The following is a 23,066-nucleotide window of genomic DNA, read 5'->3' as shown; positions in this document are numbered from 1 at the left end:
TGTGGGCAGTACATCTTCTCTTGGGGGAGATGGTCCGCAGTACCCGCGGGAAGCACCCTTGTTCTCTCCACAGACCACCTGCTCCAGAAGGACGCTCCGAGGATGGCCTCCTCTCGGCAGGAAGCCTCAGCCCACGAGAGGGTTTTGTTTCTGTTCTATACGAGGACCCTCGGCACTTGCCGTGCTGCTGCTCCTGCTCCACTCTCCTCCTCCACTGTCCATTAGCTCCTGCCAGTTCAACTCGCAGCAACCCAGGAAGAGCCACGGTTGCCCTAAAATACCCTCTGGGGCACACAGCCCTCCAGCTCCAGTAGCTCCGGCCAGCCCTCGTATTTGTTTGTGTCTGGGTTGTTCTTCAAGTACTAGAGAGAGACAGGAGAGAGAAACGTGGACAATGGAGAAGGCTGTTTAGGACTCATACCTGCATTTGCATTGTGCTTTAAAAATCTAAGCGCTTTCATTCACTTCATTCTCATCACTGCCCCATGAGGGGGTGGTGTTGGATATTACTAGCCCATTTCACAGATGGGGAAACTGAGGCTCAGAGGGGGATGCAACTTGCCCAAAGTTTCAGGGATGGGATCAGAGCCTAGGGCTGGGGGAAGGGGGTGGGGGGATGGGACAAACACCAAGCGTCAGGCGGGGTGGTGGTGGTGGTGGGGTTAGTGCTGGAGTGCTTTAGCCCCTCTCCCAAATTCTCTATCACCCCCTCTAGGACATTCCAAATAATGATAACAACAATAAAAAGAAGCATCCTAGCCCTAAGAAGTACATCCTATTATCCCGTTATACAAACGGGGAAACTGAGGCACAGAGGGCCAAGGTAATTGCTTATGGACACCCTGTTGGTAATATGTAATATGGATTAAAATTAATAATAAATATATGAAGAGAATAAAATCAGTTAAGATTACGTTTCAAGTGCTCAGGCTTAGTTCATGGAAGAAAAAATGTAAATGGCAAAATCTACCATTGCGATAATTGTGGCTAACCCTTAGGAAGAAAGAATAAATTCTAGATGTTGTTTCTCTGAAACCCAGATTGCCATGTTTGGGAACAAAAGACATGATGGTTTTAACTACAGCATGGTCTTTGATTCATTTTTGGGTGATAGGTCCCAGTCAGCTGATCATAAATTTCAGATAAAAGATGGTGTTGAATTTCCTCTACTTACATGGCTCCTCTGTGCTGTCTTGGCTCAGTTTTGATGGGTCTGGAAGCTATGCTTTAAGGAACTATTCCTAGAGAGTCCCGCCCCTCCCCCCTTCCCCCCAACCTCCACAGGGGCAGCTGGAGACCCTGGCTCCTGCCTCCTGTGCTCTTTACCCAGAGGGCATAAAAGGGGAGCCCTCTCCTTTTCTTCTCTAGCACAAGCTACTTGAGACTATTCCTTATTTTTAAAAAGTAATTTCTCATCACCCAAATCTGGGTTTCAGAGAAACAACATCTAGAATTTATTCTTTCTTCCTAAGGGTTAGCCACAATTATCCCAATGGTAGATTGTGCCATTTACATTTTTTCTTCCATTCGTACAAACACATATGTACGAATTTGGCTCACATTTTCCAGACAAGGCAAAAACCCTTGCAGCCCCATCGTGGTCCCCTCCCTAGAGTTCAGCTCTCGGCCTCTTGACTCTACCCCTTCTCTGTCTCCGCAGCCCCCACCCCTCCAGGCTGCTGTGTCACCTCCTCCCGGCCTCTGGCTGTTCCCCTTCCACAGTGCTCTCCACGCTCAGCCAGCGAGGCCTTTCTGAAAGTAACCAGGACAGGGGATCTCTGTGAGGCAGCAGACCTGGTTGAGAAATCCATCTGCGTCACTGAGTAGCTCTGAGACCTGAGCGAGCTGGTTAAAAACCCTCCAAGGCTGAGAATCCTCCTCTGAGAGATGGGATGATGACTGTACCGACCTCACAGTGGGTGTTAATAAGACCCTACGGGGAACCTGCTCTGCTGCTCCTGTATAGAACAAGCTCTTGCTGAATGCTAGGCTTTCCTATTATCAGTCTGCTCTTGTCACTCTCCCTCTTAAGCTTCTCATAGCTCCTCATTGCCTTCAGAACAGAGTCTGTGCTCCTCATTGGTCCTATATGTCCAAACCATGGACCCATGGCTCTCCAGGTCTTGAGTCTGGGCAGAGTGGAATGTTCTCACCACCATGCCAGGAAGGTCTGGCCAGTTCTCCCAGGTCTCAGGATTGCTCTGAGCTGGGGATGCACAGATAGGGACTGCTATCGACAGGGGGAGAAGGTGAAGCATTTCCCTGGGGGCCCCAACCCTCTGTCAACTCCCCCTTCTTCCTGGGAGCACCCCTCAAACTCCACCTCTGGGTGCCTCCCTGGCCCCCTCTGCTTGGGCCACCCCAGGTAGTGACTCTGGAGCCCCATATTGTGGACCCCTCCTGACTTTTTCAGCCTACTCAGGGCTCTCCCGTGTTCCCTTCTTGGTGCAAGTTCACCTCCATAGTGAACTTAGAAGAGGCCTTGGTCTCCCCTGGTCCAAACCCTCCCCTTTACAGGAGGGGAGACTGAGGCCTGGGGGAAGGAGGGGCTTGGCTAAGGTGGCAGCTGCGACCAGAAGCCAGGCATCCTGCCCGCTGCCCTGGATTCCCCTCCTCACGCCACGCAGGCTTCATCTCTACATTCATTTCTCTTTCTTCCATGCCTCACTTTCCTTCCGCCCGTCTTTTCTCCTTTTCTTTCTCCTTCGTTGGCGCTCATCTATATATCTGTGCATTTATAAAATGGTCAAGGCTACTTCCTGCTGGGGGATTAGCCAATCGGGCCACCCTGACCCCTGAGGTAGATGACGGCCAGGTGACCCTCCCCACACTGTCCTGTGTGTTCTTCCCAAGGCCCCTCTCGCCCGCCCCTTCCTTGTCCAACCATCCCTGGCCACTGTCCTCCCTTTACTGGGATGAGGAGGCCACCAGGAACCCACCTGCTCAAAGGGGCTCTTATTCTTGATGTCTCTGGCCCCTAAGAAGACCCAGCTGTCCCGGAAGCCCAGTTGATTTGCATAGGAGCTGCCCAAGTTGGAGAAGAGCTTCCTGATTTCGTCATTCATTCTGTAAAGGACCAGAAAGGACCGTCAGGCAGCGCGATGGGAAAACGCGTTCCTCAAGCTCTCGGCCCTCCCTCCGCCACGTGCAGGCCCCGCTGGAGAGTCGCCTTGAGAGGGACAGGGCGGAGGGGACAGGATTCTTCTCTGAAGGCCACCCGGAGGGAGCTGGAGGGGTGTTAGAACAGTTTTGCTTTCATTTACAAATGCAATATATGTTCATTTGGAAAATACGGAACATCACAAAGTAACTAAAAATTACTTACCGTTTCAAACCCCAGACATAATCATTGTCAAATCTTAATATATTTCTGTCATGTCTTTTTTCCCCCGTGTACTGGGGAGTCATATTAACCCTTTTGTATCTTGCTTCCCCCCCCACCCCCCTCTATTGAATACTGAAGGATGAGCATTCTTCTATGTCCTTAAATATTTTCTACGTCATCATTTTTGATGAAGTACGTATGTCCTCTTTTAGGTATATGTAAGGATATGTCATCTATCACTGTCACTATATGTCATGATTTCTGTAGCTAGTCAGTTATATTGGACCGGGAGAGTGTGTCCAGTTTTTTGCTGTCGTAACTAACTAAGGCTGTGGTGATTCTCCCAGAACATCTCTTTGTGCACGTGGCTGGTTATTTCCTTAGGAGAAGTTGCCAGAAGATGGAGCCGGGAAGAGAGCGGGAAAGGGCACGCAGGGTTTGCGAACGTTTGGTTTGCTTCTCCCTTTAACCTGGCAAGCGGAGGCTCCCACTTACTTGGTCCCTGGGTCATCGTAGGAGGCCACTAGCACCAGCTCATCCTCCAGAATTTCTTTAAGAAATTTCACCAGGGGCATAGCATCTGGGGGAAGAAGGAAAACAAGGTGCCGGTCATTCAGGGGAAAGACTGCTGGTCACTCTCATCCTCTCCTACTGCCCTAATGACCCAGGAGTGGCCCGGGCAGGCTGACCTCTGAAGATCAGGGGCCAGAAGGAGGCGGCATCCTGGGGTGGAGCCCCCCTCACTGAGTGAGGGCATCTTCCTTTAGGTGGTCTGGGGCCAGTTCTGGAATTTGAAAGTTCCTCAGGCGTTCTGATGGATAAATAGCAGGGCTGACAATTACTAATCTGAGGAACACTGGGGCCTTTCGCCCAGGGGACAGAGCACAGTCATCTCTCAGGAGCTCTGGGCTCTTTGTACACACCCCGCAACCCCTTTCTATACTGGTTAAGAGCTCAGCCTGCCTGTACTGACTATATTTATCTTTTAATTAAAGTATAGTGAACATATACTATTAGTTTTACATGTACAACATAGTGATTGGACATTTATAAACCTTACGAAGTGATCACCACGATAAGTCTAGTAACCGTCTGTCACCGTACAAAGTTATAGTATTATCTAGTATTATCGACTATATTCCCTGTGCTGTGTACTACACCCCTGTGATTTATTTATTTTATGACTGAAGTTCGTACCTCTTATTCTCCTCCACCTTCTTCATCCATCCTCCCACCCTCTTCCCTTCTGTCAGCCATCAGTTTGTTCTCCATGTCTGAGAGTATGTTTCTGTTCTGTTTGTTTGTTTTTAGATTCCATACACAAGTAAAATCATATGGTATTTGTCCTTCTGTGTCTGACTTATTTCATTTAGCATAATACCCTGTAGGTCCATCCATGTGGTCGCAAATGACAAGATTTCATTCTTTTTTTATGGCTGAATTTCATTCTTTTTTTATGGCTGAGTAATATTCTATCGTACTCATATATATCATATCTTATTTGTCCGCTCCTCTGGTGACGAACACCTAGGTTGCTTCCGTATCTCGGTCACTGTAAATAATGCTGCAGTGAACATAGGAGGGTGCATCCGTCTTTTTGAATTAGTGTTTCGGATTTCTTCAGAGGGCACGTCCACTGGGACGTAGGCAACTGGGGTCAACTGGGGTCACCGAGAGAGAACTTTAGGCTCCTTCAACTCCCCAGCTCACATCAAGGAGCGAGGCTCCATTTGTATCTTTCACACTTTCTAGCACTCGGCAATTGCGAAGTCTCTGCATCTGACAGAGAGCAGGCCTAGGCACAGGCCTGGTGCGGGGCGGGCATCAGCTCCCTGCTCACTTCTAGGACACTGATTTGTTTCTGTTGTGCTTATATTTTTGATCAAAAAAGCAATAACGGCTTTCTACTTAGGGCAATGATATAAATTCTTTTTTAAAGAAATATTTATTTACCTTAAAAAAGGGGGCTGATTTAAAGAACAATATTAAAAATGCAGATGGTTCTCTGGGTATGGTGTAACCTGTGTAAGGAGCTCTTGAGTGGTCAGCGTATGGGCAAGTCTGGCCTAGTGGGCGAAGCTGGGGCTACGTCTGCCAAACACGGAGGAATAATAGACCCGCTCATGGCGTTTTCGTAAAGATCAAATGTGACGATGACGCGGGGCATTTAGTCAGTACATTACAACGGAATTACAATCATTAGTAGGATCAGCTGTGTAATTTTGGGGGTTCAGTGCAAAATAAGAATGTGGGGGCTTCTGTTAAAAAATTATTAAGAATTTCAAGACTGTGATGGCAGAACTTCCTGAGCTTCCTCTAGGTGTGAGGCCTGCGTGACTGCCTGGCCACAGACCACTCACCCACGAAGCCACCCGATTCTTAGTGTTCCGTGAGGGTGCCTCGGACCTAGGGGAGAAATCAAGCCCCCTCCACACAGGGCCAGCCGCCGTCTGGTTCAGTCACACGGAGGCCTCCAGTCAACGACCGCAGTGGCTCTGTTAGTGAAATGGCCCTTGAACTCTTGAGATAAAAGAATGAGCTCGGAAAGTACCATTAATTCATTCGGAGATATCAAGATCTGGCTCTTGTCTGGGATAGACAGTGGATATTTGGAGAAAACAAAGTGTGCCTTCCGTCCATTAACATTTTACTTTAAGAAGCCATTGTCCGTCCTCTTTTGTTTCCTGAGGGAAGGGGCACCTTGTTCTCAAAATGCTTCCGTTTCTGGTTCCTCATCAGCCACGGTTACATCCAAGTTCATAATAAGGCATATGAAAATTAGTTTCGCCTTTTTAATTATTTTTTTCCCCTTTTCATTCTGACAAATGTCCTCCCTGCTTCTGAATCATGTGGACAGAGTGAGGGGGGAGGGAAGGGAAGGGAGAAGACTAAATGAGCTTCCTGGGCTCCCCCTACCAGCCAGGGGGCCCTTTCCACGGATCATTGCAAGTTACCATTTAATCCTCATGTCGGTTTTATCAAGTGGACACTATGGTTACGTCTATTTTATAGTTGACGAAACTGAGGTTCAAGAGGTGTCACCTGCCTCAGATCATGCAGCCCGAAGTCTCAGACTCCAGAGACTGGACCTTTTCCATAGACCTGGCCCCATCCATGCAGACCATCTTTGGGGTCCTGGACAGAGAACAAATGGAGGCCTCTGGCCCTTGGCCCACGGCCTGGCCCCTCTCTTCTCGCACTGTCTCCAGCTTCACCCTGCACCGGAAGGGCCTTGCTCGCCTGCATGTGGACATCCCAGTCGGCCTGTGTAAACTCCATCCACGCCACACTCCCACTCAGCAACAGCCACCCTATGGCCACCCCTCAGTCCTGGGGTGTGCCTGCAGCTTGGGGGCACACCTGAGGAGGCCTGTGTGGGCCCTGCGGCAGGCTCCAGGCAGCATATCTCCTGGCCTGCAGACCCCACCGGCAAGGTGGGAGGCGGCTGGAGGATGGCCATCACGAGACCTTCTGAAGCCCCAGGCCCAGGCAGGGTCCCAGCTGCCCGTCTGACAGGGCGGTGCTGCAGATCTCCCCCAGACATGCTTCGGCTGTGACTCTCGGGCAGCAGGTTCCCATTCCCCACATTTCAGCCCCTCTGTTCACAAAGCCCAGAGGTCTTCTGCTCTCTGCTGCTTTCTCCCATCTTAGGGCCATGGGTTTAGGTGGGTGTAGTAGTCAGCTAGGTTTTCCCTGGAGGTGGAGGCAAAGATGGGGGATTCAAGAGAGAAGGAAGCCAGCTGATTGGCAGCAGCAAGGCCCCTTCCACTGTGCGAGGAGCTGGGGTGAGTAGGTCACATGCCCGGCAACCTGTGATGCCCGAGCCCGGAGCTGGCCCTGTGATTGCAGGGACCTGGGAGGGAAACTGAGTACAGCTGAGCTCTGAGAAGTGGGCTGAGTTCATCTGTCCCCATGGAAACCAGTCCTTGTAAGGCCCAGACCTCATCCTGGCTGCAAAGAGCCTGCTGCTTTTCATTCCTTGCCGAGGCTCCTGTTCACTCCTTGCTGAGGCAGGGTTGCCAGCTGGGCAGCGGGTGGCATACTGGTCCCGGCACTAATTCCACACATTTCAGAAGATGTCAGGAGTGTCGGGTGAGAGTTGTGCCCCCACCCACAGCTTTGCCAAGTGACCTGGACCTATAGTCAGTACATCATAACGAGGAAGCTGCTGACAGGAACCTAGGTGTCCCGGCCTCCAATTCAGGTAGGTCAGTACTCTGTTGCTGGGCTTTGCTCAGGGCAAGGAGGACTGTGACTTTCTAAGAGGTGGCTCTGTGCACAGAGAAGTTCAGAATTCATGTCCGTGCAGAGAGGAGAAAAGACAGCGTCGGAAAACTGCAGAGAGCTTGGAGCCTCAGAGCTGTTCCTTCTGGGCCTTGGGAGGCCTTGTCCTGTCCTTGGGCCCACTTAAAGACCCTCGTAGCCTCAAAATAAAATACCCTCTACCTAGCAGAGTAAACAGGGCTGTACACCCTCCTTAGCACTTTGGCTGCACACACGCCTGGCCTCCGACTGCTTGCACCAGCGTTTCTTTGCCTGAAGGTCTCCTTTGGCCTCTAGATCCTCTCTTGTACCCTGGGGCAGGCCAGAGTGTGAGAAGCTCCAAGGAATCAGGGGCGGGACCCCCCTACCCCATCCCCGCCCCAGTTCCCTTGCTCCTCTGGGATGTGTTTGAGGCTTGTGTTGATACTGGCTCCCAGGTCCCAATGGCCCACAATGTTCTGTGGCTTGATAGCACACTGTACTGGCTGCTTTCCTTTCTCTGTCTTAAATCCCCTCTGATGTTTCCTGAGAACACTTCCTCCCAGACGAAACATTGCACTTGAGTCCTTGTCTCTGGACCTGTGTCCAGGAGCCCAAGAAGACAGCAGAGAGGCATTTCGAAGGCAGCAGGACAATGCGAACTCCCACCATGTCTCTCTCTGGTTGTCTTCTGTGAAGTCGAGAGCCAAGAACCCTGGCACTCTGCTAGCTCTCCTGCCACAGGAGGGAGCTCAGCCCACCCACGACTTCAGTGCCAACAGAGGTGCCTACCTCCAGAATACATGTCGAAACACTCCTTTTTCAGCACCATTCCTGTGGATCCTGAGGGATGAGAGAGCAGAACTATTATTTTCCATAATGTGTCATTCTGCTTGTCATTTTGTGGAAAACTACTACTCTTTAGTCTAAGGTCTAAAGATCGAATAATAATGGAATAAAATCAGGTCTGATCAGAAAGCGTGCAGGACTGAGTAGGTGCCCAATAACCATTGGGCTGATCTGAGAGGTACAAGAACGTAATGGTGGAGGGTCTCTGGAATCGAATAGAATTCAACCAATCTGGTCTATGTTATGCCTTATCATTTCCTAACGCACTACTTAGCATTCTGACCTCAATTTTTACATCTGTACAATGGGCTGTGGGAACTAAATAAGATGTATTTAAAATAGTCAGCATACAAGATAAAATTTAGCTGCAAAACAGAAATGAAAATAACTACAATTGTCTTTATTATTCCTGCCTGAAAACGAAATCTGCAATTTGACTCCTCTGACTCTTGAAGGGGAAGCGATTTTCAGTGGGCTGAATCATACTCAGTGTCCTGAGTCCAGTAATCTCAATGGTGTTTGTGGCTTTTGCAGAGGGTCCAAGTCCTATAGAGAAGCAGATGTTCTGGAGGAAAATTGCAGTTCTCGCCTTCTACCACTAGATGGGAGTGTTGCAGAGGGGATGGCAGCTCTGCATTTCACCACCAGTCCCTCCCCTCCGTTTCAGTTTGTGGATTCCTGAAGAGGATGGGGCCAGGGGCCAGGGGCCAGGGTAGTGGCAGCTCTCCCGCTGGGTGGGTGGGTAGGGGGAGCTCACATTACAGCCCCTCCCAGATTCTCAGAGCCACTGTTGCCAAGCCCTTGGGGCACTTCACCTGGGACCCTTGGAAAGGGGTCTATAAAGCTGAGAAACTGTTATCAGGTGCATTCGTGGATTTTTCTGGAATTAGGGGGAGGAGATGTAGTTTGAACAGTTTCTCAGAGTAATCTCTGCCCCTAAAAAGGTTAAGAACCACCTATCTTTAACAATCTTTTTGTTGTTCTGGCTCATTATGCCGATGAGGGCCTTGACGCTGAGAGTGATTCCTCGGGCTTCCCCACAGCTGGCGTGTAGTGTGTGCTGCACACATGCTTGGAGACACGTCTAGTGTAGGGAGGTAGTTCTGTTGAGTGATAGGACCTGGAGCCAGCCAGATTGGGTTAAAATCTAGATGATTCAACTGCTGTGTAACCTAGGGCAAGCTGCCTAACCTCTGAGCTCCTGTTGTTTATGTGGAACAAGGGCATCCTGAGCATGGTGCCATTCTAGCATGATGAAGTTAAATGAAATAGCTAGCACGTAGTAAATGCTCAATAAATGTTAGCTTTTAGTGTTATCGATGGTTGTTTTTATCTTTGAGCTTTGTGAGGGGTGGGGAAGGAGGCTTCCATCTGGGCTTATCTCATGAGAGACTATTCAAGAGGTCTTCTCTCGCAGTGGTCCACTTGGGGAGGAGAAAACCAGTAAATTTCAGCCATGTCAGTGCAGCCGGAGCTGTTTCCTGCATGCCTGAGGTGTGCTCTGAGACCAGTCTGAGAGCTGCCTGCATGCCCTCCCTACAGGAAGGAGACACCATCAGAGTGAGTCAAGCCTTCCTCTCCTTAGAACTGTGGAAGAGGCCCACCCTGCTTGGCCTCCTTCCTCTCCCAGCCCTCACCCTTCCCAAGCTCCCAGGAAGTTGGCCAGGGCTCCCCTGTGATGCCCCCTCTGGACAAGGCTCCATCTTTGCTCCAGGCCTTGACATGTCTGTCCCCTGACCCTGCAAGGTTTCTTGACAGGAGAAAATAATTCCTCTAGGGGCAAAGGGTCAGGGTTCCCGTCCTACCCTGTCACTTCCTAAGTGCTGTTGTGTGGTCATATGGTCGTGCCACACACAAGCTTCACCCTTTCCCTCCCGAGCATCCACCGTGTCCTTTTCCCATCTGCCCTGACCTTTGTCTCAGGAAGTCTCTCTTAGATCCGGGGAAAGGGCGTTCACTCCCCATCTCTGAGCTGAAGGCACAGAGGCGCGCCTTGGCTGGGGCCCGACCACCTGGTCCTTACTGATCCCTGTAAACTTGCTCCCTCCTGAAATGTGTCCCTGGTTCAGGCTTGGCTTGCAATTGGCCTCCCATTCATCGCCCACTGGAGATGCAGGGTTAGGGAGACTGTGGGCCTCCCCTTGGGTCTCCTTGTCTCCAGCTTCCCTACTCCAGGCCTGAAGGAAGTTTCTGTAATGCAGGGCGGGGCCTTTCTGAGGCTCCCTACTGCCCTCCGCTTCAAGCCAACACTTTGCAGCAGGACCTTCAGCCCCTCACCCTCTGGCCCTGCTGGCCTCCCCATGCCTCTCACCACTGCCTGCTTCCATGTTGCAGCCAAAAGACCGTGTGGGCCTATGTTGGAGTCTCTCTTCTCCCTCCTTCCTTCCCCGTCCCCTGCACAGTGTTCCTCCTGCCTGGAAGGAGCCTCCCCCACTTTTCTCCTGGTCAATCCCTACTATCCTTCAGGCCTCACTTGACCATCACCTCCCTCTAGAAGCCTCCCCTGACTACCCATGCCCCTAGCCTTGTGTCCCAGCTCCCAGAGCCATGCTTCCTTCTCCTTCATATATGGTCACCACACTGTGATTGTTTGTGAACTTCATGGATACCCACAGGGGTTGTGAAGCCAGGGCCTGCTCTGCTAGCTAACAGCAGAACCCCCAGTGCTCTATACAGGGCCTAGATCATAGTAGCTGTTGTTGAGATTGTTGAATGAATAAAGGTGTGCACTCAGCTTGTGATCTCACATGGTCATTTGTTGTCCCTTATGGTTTCATGTGTGTTGGTTTAAGCCTCAGGGTGACATTGAAGATGGGGTCATGTTTCATAGAAAAAGCGTATCCCACTGGGACAGGCTCACATGGCAGGCGCCCGGCCAGGACTTCTGTAGGTCCGGGTCTTTGGGACCTTCTGTTCCCACCGGCCAGCCAGGCCTCCCCTCTTGACACCCCCGGGATCATGGTAGTTGCTGAGCCAATGTTGGTCGAATGAATGTACAACTACCTTCTCCCCGCCCCTCCTCCCCAGTGCTAAGAGTGCGGTGGGGATGTCTAGGGGCGCGGATCAGCAACTCACCATTCACCAGGACAATGTTCAGGCCTCTGCCCACATTGTTTTTCACAGGACTCATGATCCTGAAAAAGAAATGAGAAACAAAACAAAATACAACAGTTGGTCCCAAGTGTGGAACGAACACTATGCTGTTGCGACGCTGGAACTCTGAGGGGACCACGTGACGCGATGCGGAAGCATCGGGAAGAGCACAGAATAATTTGGGCCATCTGTTTTCTCCTGGAAACGAGCGGCAGGCTGGATTCTCTGAGGAGTCTCTCATGATGTGTTTGGACCAAACAGTCTGCTCAGAGGAGAGGGAAGGGCCCTGCTTGGGACTCTGAGGTGTTGGAGGCAGGACCAGCCACCTCATCATGCCATGAGGAAGGCAAAATCCAGAAGTTGCTGCGGTGTCCGGGATCCCCACGCGGAGGCCAACTGTGTCCCTACCCGCCAGCATCCGCACTCCTGTCTCCTGATGTTCCTTGGGGAATACTGTCCCTCTCCATCTCGGCTAGGTGGTTTTCAGGACTTCTCCCTCAGGTGTGGACAAGCAGAGCATCCTGTGCTTCTGGCCACAGTGATTGGGCCAGGCGTGGTCATGTGACCCGGGCCAGCCAATGAGATCCAGTCTCGGGACTTTCTTGGGATAATTCAGATGGGAAAGCTCTCCTCCCTGTGGGGTGCTAGGTTGGGCTAACGTGTCAACCCGGATGGAGGCCTCCCTCCTTTACCATATGACAAAGCCTATATTCAGTAGAGAAAACTAAATCTAATGACAGAGGAAAGCAGAGCTGAAGATGGTGAGAGAGGGAGCTTCGATGACATGGTTTGAACCCCTGGCTCCAGCTAGTCCCGAAGCTCACTGCCTCTGGCCATTTGGGTGCGTGAACCACTAAGTTCCCTGCTTTGCCTAAGCAAGTACATTCAGAGTGCTGAATAAAACACCTGTCTCTGGCTTCTTTTGTAGGATTAACTTGCTATCCTATCTGGGTCTTTCTCTTGTACCTGGGTGGAAGTCCTGGCACCTGCTGCATCCAGGCTTTGATGCCTGGATCTTGATCTTGAACTCTCCCCATAGGCGTCCCCTTTCATAGGAAGACCCGCATGTTGGCTGTCAGACAGACTAGAGTTCAAATCCTAGTTCTACCACCAGTTAGGTGGGCGACCCTGCCTGAGCCTCAATTTCCTCATCTTTGCAAAGGGGAAAATTATAGCCTGGGAGTGTTGGGGGATTGAATGAGATGATGCTTTAAGGACTTAGCAACGTGCTGGCAGACACGGAACTGTTAGGATTATTGTTATTTGTGACTCACCCACCAAGAGCAAAAGGAAGCCTGTGGCAGGTGTGGGCTGGTCTCAGGGCCTGTGCCCCATGGCCTCTGAATTAGCTAATGAATGGATGAGGTAAGAGAAACAAAACACAAGAGTCCCTCTGGTACTTACATGTTGTCTTCAAAGCATATGGTGGGACCCACGACGTTGGCGGCCCCGCTGCAGATTTTAAACGCAAAGAAGTTGGCTGGGCAGGGCCTGCTGAGGTTACACTTAGTCTTCACGACCCCTGGGGAGGAAACAGGCCACCCTTGGCAGGGGCTGTGTGTCGGATCACCATCACCCCAGAACTCATTTCTGGGCTTCCCGTCACAGCCCCAGCACAGTGCCTGACTTAAAACATAAGCCCCCTAGTATGCGCACGTGTAGCAATGAGTGTTGGTTAATAAGAGTGACTGTGATGAAGAGATTTGCTTGAGAACCTTTTTTCTGGGGCCACAGCAGCCTTTTGAGCTCCCAGAGGCTCCTGTTGACAACCTCGTGGGGGCCTTAGCATGGTAGGTAGGAGCATCTCTTACCCGCGGTTTCTTTCGGGTAAGTCTTCAACCTCCATGCACTTCCTTATCTGTGAAATGGGAGAACTATGGCGCCTTCCCCACTAGGTTCTTGTGAGGAGTAAATGAGCTCAGGTTAATATTGACACTTCTTCTTATCCTCATTTAATCATCACTCTCTTACTGAGCACTTGCAATGGGCTGGAACTTGAGATACAACAGGGGACAGGTAGGCTGAGCAAGCCCTCCCAGTCGGTACTTAGCACGGTCCTTGAAACCCACTGAGGACTCACTATGTGGCACCTCTGATTGTTGTGGCTGCTATGAAGACCTGTGTCCTCTCCACAAGGTCCTCACAGGGCAAACACAGGAGGCCCGTGAAAGGCAAGACACGTTGATGGAAACTCCAAACACAGCCGCTGAGCTACTCAGCCCTCAGTGGACTATTCTCGAGCTGGGAGGTCAGCCATGCTCTCAGCCTGGCAGGTTCTAATTTATATTAATGCATGTTTTCAACACCACCTGACAGTTGGGAAGGTATCACTGGGCAGGACTGGTAAACACAGGATTAGAGAAAGTTCCCCTGCAAAGAGAAAGCAGTGGTTGGGCAGCCTCCCTCTCCTCCAGCCCCTGTGCCAGGCGTCTGGCTGAGCCGTGCCACTGCGTGCTTGGAGCATACCCACTGGCTTGGAGCCCCACCTCTGGCCACCTGCCCCAGGCACACCGTGTGCTAGACACTATGGCAAGCGTTTTATATTTATGATCTTGTTAAATCGTTTCAATAGCTCCTATGCCTGGCACAGAGTAGGTACTCAGTAAATATTCTCTGAATGACCACACAGAGTATTTGGGTGAGCTGAGCCTGAGGCTGGGAGGCTCGCTGTGGTCGGGATGATTACGTCTCCGGGGCTCTCGCCAGCCTATAGGGAGTTTCTATGTGAATCAGGAAAAAGCACCGCCCGCGGGGGGTGGGTGGGGGGTAGAACACAACCCCCTGGTACAAGGCTTGGCAAGCTCGTGGCCCCAGGTGAAGGTGTCCCTTTGCACCTGGCTGGATTTTGGCGCCTTGGCTGAGCGGGCAGCCCTGGTGGTGTGTGTGTGTGTGAGTGGGGGATGCCTGTCCTAGGCTCTCCTCCCCCTCCCCCTTGAGTTTCAGCACACCCAGAACTCAACCAGGATGTGCTCGCCAGCGAGTGAAATATAGGGGCAGAGACACCCCTGAGGGGTGCTCAGGAGAGAGTGGGCATCCAGGCGTGTGGCTCAGGAAAGAGGGAGCTGGAGAGGGGGACATGACTCCCCTTTCCCGTCCTCTGGACAGGATCTTCACAAAGGGTCCTTTGGCTACCTGCCTCCTCCTGGGGAGATCAGTCCCCTCTTGAGACCAGAGGTTCTCACCTATGCGGGAGAGGCTGTTCCAGGCCTTGGGGAACCGCTGTAGAGTTTGCCCAGAGCCTAATCAACTGCAGCTAAGTCTGATAAACCCCACGTCGATAGGCCGGATTAAGCAGGTTTTCCCAGAATTGATTTTCTGCCCATTCAGTTTTCACGGTCAAGCTGAGGGATGAAGGGGATGATGCCCAGGAGTCTCAGCCCCTGGGAGGCAGGGGGTTTGCTCTCTGGGTTCTGGCTTGGGGGCCGCCTCCACCAGCTGCCCAACCCCTCTGGGAGCCCCTCGTGCTGTTGCTTAGGGTGTAAAGTTGAGCACTGGAGGAGGGTGTAATCAGAAAGCTTGGGTTGCTGCTCTTTAGTAACCTGCTATGTCACTTGCCAAAAATCTCTCCCTTTACCTTTGCCAACTGTAAAATGAGGAAATTGGTTTAGATCAGGGCTGTCAAATAGGTGTCCTCTTAAATGTCAATGGATCTACTATTAGAGTCTTAACAATAAAGCTCTTGAGGCTGCCTGTGGGCTTGGAGGGAACGAGTGCCGGGATTGGTTGGTGAGGTCTACCGTGGGAGGAGCCAAGGTGGGAGGTGGCACGCGTGCTTGCGTTTGCCCTCCTTCCGGCCGATGAGTGTTTGTTCAGCACCAAGATGCTGTGACTCTGTGTCTACCTCATAATATAACTCAGGAGGCTTCAGGGAGATGGGGTCCAGGTGTGGGCTGAATTGCTGGTGTTGATTTTTACAGTCTTTGCTCTTTTTCGATAATCTCTCAGTACACTGGGCCTCCCATACCCCCTCAGTCAGGTAAAATCCCATTCCTGGAGCTGCATCCTCTTCAGTCGCTACCATCTGGGGTTGGAGGCAGTGACCTGGAGGAGTTGCCCCTTTTGCAAGGAGGTGTTGAGAGGGTGGACTGGACCAGATGGGGAGGTCAACTCCCACGCCACCACTCACAACTACACTGCGTTGGCCAAGAGGGTTCAGCTCTCTGAGCCTCAGTTTCCTCATCTATGAAATGCAGGTAGTTATAGCACCTACGCCAGGTTGCGGTGAGAATCGCATGAGGTGCCTGTAAAGTTCCAAATACCGTGTCTGGCACACAGTAGGCACTCGATCATTGTTCCCATTGTCCTCGTCATAACTCTCTCTCCCTTCTACCGTCACACCTGGGGAGCTGGGGTCCCTGTTGTTCAGATATCGGCAGCATCCAGCGCAAGAGGCTCACGCCATTCCTGTTCTCCCAGTGCTCGCTCCCCTCTCTACACCTCATGTTCCTAACTCTGCAGCCAAGGTCCCCACTGGAGCCCCAGCAGTCCTTCCCCTAGGCCTTTGCATAGGCCCTTCCCGCCTCCTGAAGAGCTACCTCCTCCCTGGTGCCTTCTCTGACCCCGTCCCATTGGAAGGGGGAGGGGACTTCCTGGAGCCCCAAACATTTTGCCCCCTGGCTCTTCTACTCCAATGGACAATCAGCACCCCCTTCTGCTAGCCTCTGGGGCCCCCCATAGTGCGTGACATGCTGCTAGTACTTCGGAGCAGGAGCCAGGAGTCAAGTTTGGGGTCACTGCAGTGGTGATAATAAACACAGCCCCCAGTCTCAGGGCTACCAATCAGATGGGCGTAGTCAGAGGTGGAGTGGGGGTGGGGCGCAGTCCAGACTGCAGAGTAAGAGAATTGGGGGAGGGGGACAGTTGAGCTATTCCTATCAGTCTGAATGGCTGATACCGGGTCACCCCTGCCACAGGGCTTGGGGGCTTCAGAAGGCATCATTGCACCATGGGAGGAGAGAGCTGGACAGACTCTGGAATTGGAGATTTTTCTGAAACCTGCAGGGCAAGGAGGAGAGACCCTGGGTCATCGTGCCCCAAGGCAAAGGGGAGAGTGGGGAGGCACTCACGGGAGTCCTTGGAGACTGAACCTGTTGGAGAGAAGACAGAATCTGGTTAGAGAGAAAGTGCCTTCAGCCCTCCCCTGCTGAATGGATGATGGGGGCTGGGGCCAGGGGAGTGGGAAGAGGGGAATTTAGAGTGGTGTTGGCCTGGCTAAGCAGAATCCACTTCCTGTGGCAGCTGCTGAAATGAACTTAAAGTCGCATCTCATCTGGGGATCCTCCCTCACTTGCCACTGCCACCCCTTCACACACACACACACACACACACACACACACACACACACACACACACTCCTACACATATACATATGCACAGGTACACACGCATTCAAGTATGCACACATTGAAGCATGCACACGCGCACACAGACATGCACAGAAATTTAGACACGCACAGACACACATGAGCACACTCATGCATACATGGACAAAAACGCACACACACACAACTCTCTCATGGTTACAAAGAAGCGGGGCTCAGTTGTGAGACCTATTAGAGCTTGAGCTCTGACTCCTGGCTGTGTGGCTGGCTGTGACTTCTCCTTGACTGCACAGCGGAGGCCATCACACCCGCCGCAGGCTGTGGAGAAGGTCCAGTGAGGTCAGGATGGAAAAGCCCAGCCCAGAGCCTGGCGCCCTGGCCTCAATGAAGGGAGGAATGTGCAGCTCTGGCTGTTCAGCCATTGGAGTGTCTTCTTCCTTGCTTCTCCCATCACTGACTGCACTGGGTCTTAGGGCCCTTGTTCATTTCCTGACATCTTATTCACACTGTCTCCTGGTTGTTTCTGCGGTTCTACATCAGGTGTCCCACCATACTGGCAGTAAGTCCTAGCAGACAGGGCCCCCAGTGGCCACAGAAATTCTGGGGGAGGGAAGTCTCCTATTTGGGGAGATCCCCACCTGACACGCTTTTTATCTGGCCCTCAGGGAGCTGTTCTTCCTAGAGTGTCCCTACCCTCTGCCTCCAAGGCCCCAGGAGTAGGATGGGACCTACGCTGGGCCAGTCATACATAATATTACATTTCTCTGGAGACAGAGCTTTATGCTGGGTTGATATATGGCCCTGGGAAAGAGAGAAATGCCTCTTTCAGCTAAGCTGGAAGATGAGCGTCTGGAGAGATGGTTGCCATCATACCTGCCTTAGAAAGCTGCCCATGGAATGAGGTTAAATAGCAACGGGACATAGAGGGCTCTGAGGCTTTGTGGAGGCACCTAGATCCAGCCACACCTGAAGTCCGACATCCATGGACTTCCCAAATATATGACACAAGACATTCCATTTTGTTTAAACCGGTCAGAGTTGGGTTTGTCACTCCCACCTGAAAAACCCTGCCTAATTTGCCAGGTAAATCAGGAGTTCTTAATCTGATTTCTGTGCTATGAACCCCTCTGGTGGTTTGGAAAAGCCTATGAACTCCCCTTAGAATAAATTTATTCTCACTTCTCTTGGTAGAGTTAACACATCCTACTGTAACAGACTGCAACTTATTAAATCATAAAATAGATTGAATTAGAAAGAAAACCAGCTGTATACAACAAAAACATTAAAAAAATTTTGTGCTATAGCAGTATATATGCTTCTATATTAATGCATTAAATATAAGGTGGGGGTGTGTGCAACTGGGTTAGGAACCTCTGAAGTAAATGAATGTCACCTCATCCCGTGCCTGAACACTAATGGGTTTCGATGGTCAATTTTCCCACTGGGTACATTTCCTGCCACTGTACACATTTCTTGAGACTGAATCAAGTTAATTCACTCTTGCGTTTGTACGTTCTGTAATTAAGTCTGTTTGTTTTACCGACTCAGACTATGAGTGGGGGCTACATGTTCCTCATTTCGGGGTCCCTGGGACATAACATAGGTAGCCATTCAATGATCGTTGATTGGAGATAGTTGGGTTTTGAGACAAACAATTTCTAGGGTCTCCTTTTAAACGCTGTATCCTCTCTCACCTCAGTCTGGGGCTCTCTCCTTTAGAGGACACCCCCGAGCTCCACTCCTGCCTTGAGCCTCCTACACTGACCTGGGCCCATCTTCTCCAAAACCATCAGCACAGCCAAATCAACCTCTAGCACATAAAAGCAGTGCCCTGGGCCTGGAGACATGGCAGCCACCTCATATCTACATCTACAAGGGGGAATTGGGCATGTTTCTTAATCTCCCTGAGATTTTCTTTTCTCAGACCACACATAAAGCCACACCATGGATCACCCCATGGGGCATTTGTGCAGATTAAATGAGACTATGCATGTAAAGCAGCTAGCATCCATCACCCACCCATCACCCATTCATCATCCATCATCCACCCATCTATCCTTTCTCCATCCTCCATTTATCCATCTATCATCCATCCATCCATCCATCCATCCATCCATCCATCCATCCATCCATCCATCCATCTTTATTTCATTTGTCAAATGTTTACTGAGCATCTGCTCTACACCAGAGAGAGAGATGGATGTATATAAATTAAATCTTTGCCTTCAGGAAGCTCACATTCCAGAGGGTGCAGATAGACAACAACGAAGAAAACGAATAAATAATGGACATAATCATGTATGAAGATGATACTTTGAAGGAAATAGGCTGACATGAGAGAGTCTAAAGTAGGAGGATGGGGGCATGGCTGTGGCAGGAGTAGTCAGGGAAGGCCTCTCTGGGGAGGTAACATCTGAGCAGAGACCTGAAGCCTGAGAAGGAGCTGGCCACAAGGAAATCTGCACGAAGAGGGTTCCACGCAGAGGAAAAAGCAAGTATAGGTGGAAGCCACTCAATGCACAGACAGTTTTCTCCCTCCTTCCCTCCCTCCCTTTTCTTCCTTCCTCTGTTTTTCCTTTTTTCTTCCCTTCTTTCTTAGGTCACATTTCCAAAGTGGCCTTTGGTGCACAAGTTTTTGCTAGGGCTTTGGAACACTTCTGTGTTCCCCACGGGCTCCAGGCTTTCAACAGACTGAGGGTGTACTTGTCTCCCCCCGCCCCCGCCCCCAATGACTAGGGTCCCAAAAGCAGGCCTATACCCTGCCATGTCTCCTGGGTCAACCAGGGATGGAGGGAGGAATAGGCCTGGTCCATAGGCCTTGTCTCCAGAAGTGAACTGCACTCACCCAGCCAGCGGGGCAGACGAATGTTTTTTATGCTGAAGCTGGTATAGCTGTGAATAAAGATCCACAAGGTGATCAGGAAAAAGGTGAGGGCCAGGAAGCGAAGCAGACCTGCAGAGCAAGGAGATGCTGCCATGAGACCGCGGCCTCAGACCACATCGCAAGGCCATGTAGCAAGACGACGTGCAAGTCCTTGCCAGATCCCCACCCCGAACCCATGTCATGCGATCCTACATTGTAGGTCCACACCACACCCACACTGGGGGCCAGTCCATGGCCCCCCGAGGTGAGATCGGTGTGAATCTGTGTGACGGTCAAATGGTGAGACTGTGCTGCGAGGTTACCTGGTGGGACAGCTGGGAGAGAAAGTTAGAAATGTACCTTCCTGGAGCCCTCCAGAGGATCTTTAGGGGTGTGGTCTGGGAATCTGCACTATTATCTCGCGCCCTGAGGTGGGGTCTGAGAGCTACAGCAGGAAAGCCGGTGGCAGGCTCTGCCATAGACAGCCCTGGGAGGCGAGGCCTGCCCCTAGGAGTCTGGAAGGCTGTGTGCAGTGCTCAGGGCAGCCACTCACTGCTGTGCTACCTTGGGCAGGAGACTGGCCTCTCTGAGTTGGAGTCCCTCAGTCACAGAGTAGACATGGTAACACCCTTACCACCGAGCCCCTGGCTTGTCGAGAGAAATGTAATAGTTGTCACCAGTAGGCAGCCTCTAAGGTGGCTTGGGGGGTTGGAGTTAGTCCCCCACACCTTCTATCAACTCCCTCTGAAAATCACCACAAGTAACCACACAGTGCTCTCTACAGGAACACACACTGGTCATGCTAAGGTGGCTGTGCCCCTGCCTCACACATGGATTGCTTCTTGACCTCCCACCCATCACTGGGAAGAACGCTACACCCAGGATAAACCGTCCAGAGCTCCCCGTTCCACTCCCTGTCCTCACTATTCCACGAGGGCGGGAAGCGGGCTCCAACACACTTTCCAGCTGCCTTCTGAATCAAATCCAACTGTCTGACCACGTTCCCTTGTTTCCCACCTGACCTTCGTCTTGGCATCCCCTTCTCCTCAGCCCTGCATTCAGCTCTGTGACCTTGTGCTGGTCTCAAGCTACTTAGGGTAGGGGAGAAGGCCCCCTGAGTCATGAGCGGGGGGCTCAGGTCTGTGGGGTTTCTCATCTTCCAGGGCACAGTATGGCTGCAGGCACCCAGAATTCCTCTTGGAGATCAGCTCACATCGTCCAGCACTCGTTTTGTGCCAGGCACTGTGTCAACAGCTTTACATACATTATCTCATTTCATCCTCAAAGTAACCCTCTGTGTTGGATACTACTGATTATCTCAATTTTATAGACGAGGAAACTGAGGGTCAGAGAGGTGGTCACTTGGCTAGTAAGTGGGACTTGAAACCAGGGCAGTCAGTTGACTCTAAAACTCATGTTTTTAACTCCCTCACAGCTGTTTGGGAATATAAATGAATTGTATTCATTTCCTGTTTTGTGCCTCAGTTTCTCTCTGTGTAGACTAGAAGGCAAAGGCTTTTAGTGCCCAGCCCTGTGGTATGAGGATTCTAGAAGAGTCTTCCTCAAAGCAAATATTTTGTCCCTTATCAGGTGTTTCCAGACAAGGAATCCCCGTGATCTCAGCCAGGTGGGGTCACTGTGCCGAAGCTTCTCCAGCCCTTCATCCTAGAGACAGGAAGTCACCTCCTCTTCCACTCTTCCAGGCTCGCCCTGGATTCATTTTTTTGGAATTCTGGCCTGATTACTTGAGAACAGATATCGCCAAATGACCTCCGAATCAAGGATGGGCAGACACTGCTGACGGAAAAGTGATTCCAAAACTAATTTTGGACCTCAACCTCGAGCCTTAGAATCCTCAGAGCCTGGCCCTACCTGATACTCTCATCTTGTCCAGGTGAGGGGTGGCTTGGGGACAGCGTTAGCCTGTGGAGAGAAGAAAATCAAATTGGAAACTGGAATCTGGGATCTGACAATGAGTAAGACTGAAAATTAGGCTCGGGTACCTCTAACCGAGCAGACCCCTGTCCTTTCAGTTTGGTTCCTCATCATCTTCCTCATGAAACAGGGCAGCAGTTTCCTTCTTCCTTTCTCTGCCTCCACCCTCCTCCACTTGCTCCCGAAATTTTATATTCAATATGTTTTTTTTCAAGTGCAGAGATTAGGAAACAGAGGAAAGTGTAGTCTGCCAGCTACCGTCTCCTGGAGAATTGATTTATTCACTCATCCATCCATTCATCCATCCATCCATCCATCCATCCATCCATCCATCCATCCATCCATCCATCCATCCATTTGTTCGTCTGTCTGTTCGTCCATCCATCCATTTCTCCCTTCCTCCCTCCAGTGAGCCAGGAGACATTGAGTTAGCTAGCCACAGGGAAACCGTTAGGGAGCAGAAGCTCAAGAGATCTTTGCTGATGTAGCAAAATGAAAAGTAATCGGGACCTGGATATTACAGGTGAGTTTTCACCAGGCACTATACATGCATTATCTCCTTTAATCCCTACAATCCCCGCTTTTAGGGATGACTAAACTGAGACATGGTTAAGCCCGGAGTTATTCAGCTTGCAAGGGTCAGAGTCAGAATTTGGATGCAGGCCTCAGGCTGCCCAGTACCCACAGGGTCCCACTGCCAGTGCTTTTTGTCTCCGAGGAGAGTTAAAATTGGTTTCCTTCCTTTTTGAGTCCTGAGAAGGGGTAGGGTCATACCTGGATCCACCTCTCCCCTGTGCCATCCCCCAGGGCTGGGTAGTTACTAGTGATTCGGCAGCTTTGAAAACCCCCAGCAGGTCTCTAGAAATGCAGGGTTGCAGAGAGGGGCTGATGGAAACTATCTCAGGTCTCAGACTCCCACAACTAGCTGGCGGGTCTCTGACGGCAATGACTTACTCCCACCTCTTTTCCTGTCCCCTCACCACCTCGGAATATTCTCTTTCCTAAGAATCTATCTCAACAGACATGGTGTCCAAAGCCCAACTGCCAAAGATCCAGATATGAAATAGGAGACCTGGCGCTGAGATGGTCAGGCTGGGATAGTCCTTGAGATTTAAACAGCAGCAGCAGCAGCAGCAGCAAATGCAAACCAAAGTCTCCTCTTGAGAGTAATAAAAAATCCTCCCACCCACTCTGGCCCTCCCCCTCTAGGGTCTTCCAGGTAAGGAAGCTGAGCTGTCACCTGGGCCCACCCACAGAGATTTTGTAGAACTTAACTTCTTGAAATTCAAACGACCAATTTTTTTTTTTCAGACACAAAAATATATTATGTTCTTGAATGTTTTCAAGATGTGAGGTTCTCGGATGTGGTCCCCCTTTTGCGGAGGATCTAGGAGAGCTGGGGGCTGGACAGGATGGAAAGACAGGGACAGAGTCAGAC

The 23,066-nt window shown here is 51.1% G+C and overlaps 1 protein-coding gene across 1 annotated transcript in view; it reads right to left on the bottom strand.

Annotated features, from left to right (window-relative positions):
• Nucleotides 1-272: 272 nt before the first annotated feature.
• FAM3D (family with sequence similarity 3 member D) overlaps nucleotides 273-23,066 on the bottom strand; it is a 37,241-nt gene continuing 14,447 nt past the window's right edge. Inside the window, exons 2-10 of the mRNA XM_011371757.2 lie at nucleotides 21,566-21,616; nucleotides 19,670-19,783; nucleotides 18,375-18,392; nucleotides 12,914-13,031; nucleotides 11,492-11,550; nucleotides 8,360-8,410; nucleotides 3,821-3,905; nucleotides 2,940-3,066; nucleotides 273-362 (exon numbers count right to left, since the gene is read on the bottom strand). Coding sequence (XP_011370059.1) covers nucleotides 273-362; nucleotides 2,940-3,066; nucleotides 3,821-3,905; nucleotides 8,360-8,410; nucleotides 11,492-11,550; nucleotides 12,914-13,031; nucleotides 18,375-18,392; nucleotides 19,670-19,783; nucleotides 21,566-21,578 — 675 coding nt within the window. The 5' untranslated portion in view covers nucleotides 21,579-21,616. The remainder of the gene's footprint in view (nucleotides 363-2,939; nucleotides 3,067-3,820; nucleotides 3,906-8,359; nucleotides 8,411-11,491; nucleotides 11,551-12,913; nucleotides 13,032-18,374; nucleotides 18,393-19,669; nucleotides 19,784-21,565; nucleotides 21,617-23,066) is intronic.

This window comes from Pteropus vampyrus, unplaced genomic scaffold (assembly GCF_000151845.1).
Source record: "Pteropus vampyrus isolate Shadow unplaced genomic scaffold, Pvam_2.0 Scaffold195, whole genome shotgun sequence".
In the NCBI taxonomy this organism is placed as follows: Eukaryota; Metazoa; Chordata; class Mammalia; order Chiroptera; family Pteropodidae; genus Pteropus; species Pteropus vampyrus.
Note: the sequence above shows the minus strand (reverse complement) of the source record. Positions and strands in the feature narration are given on the sequence as shown.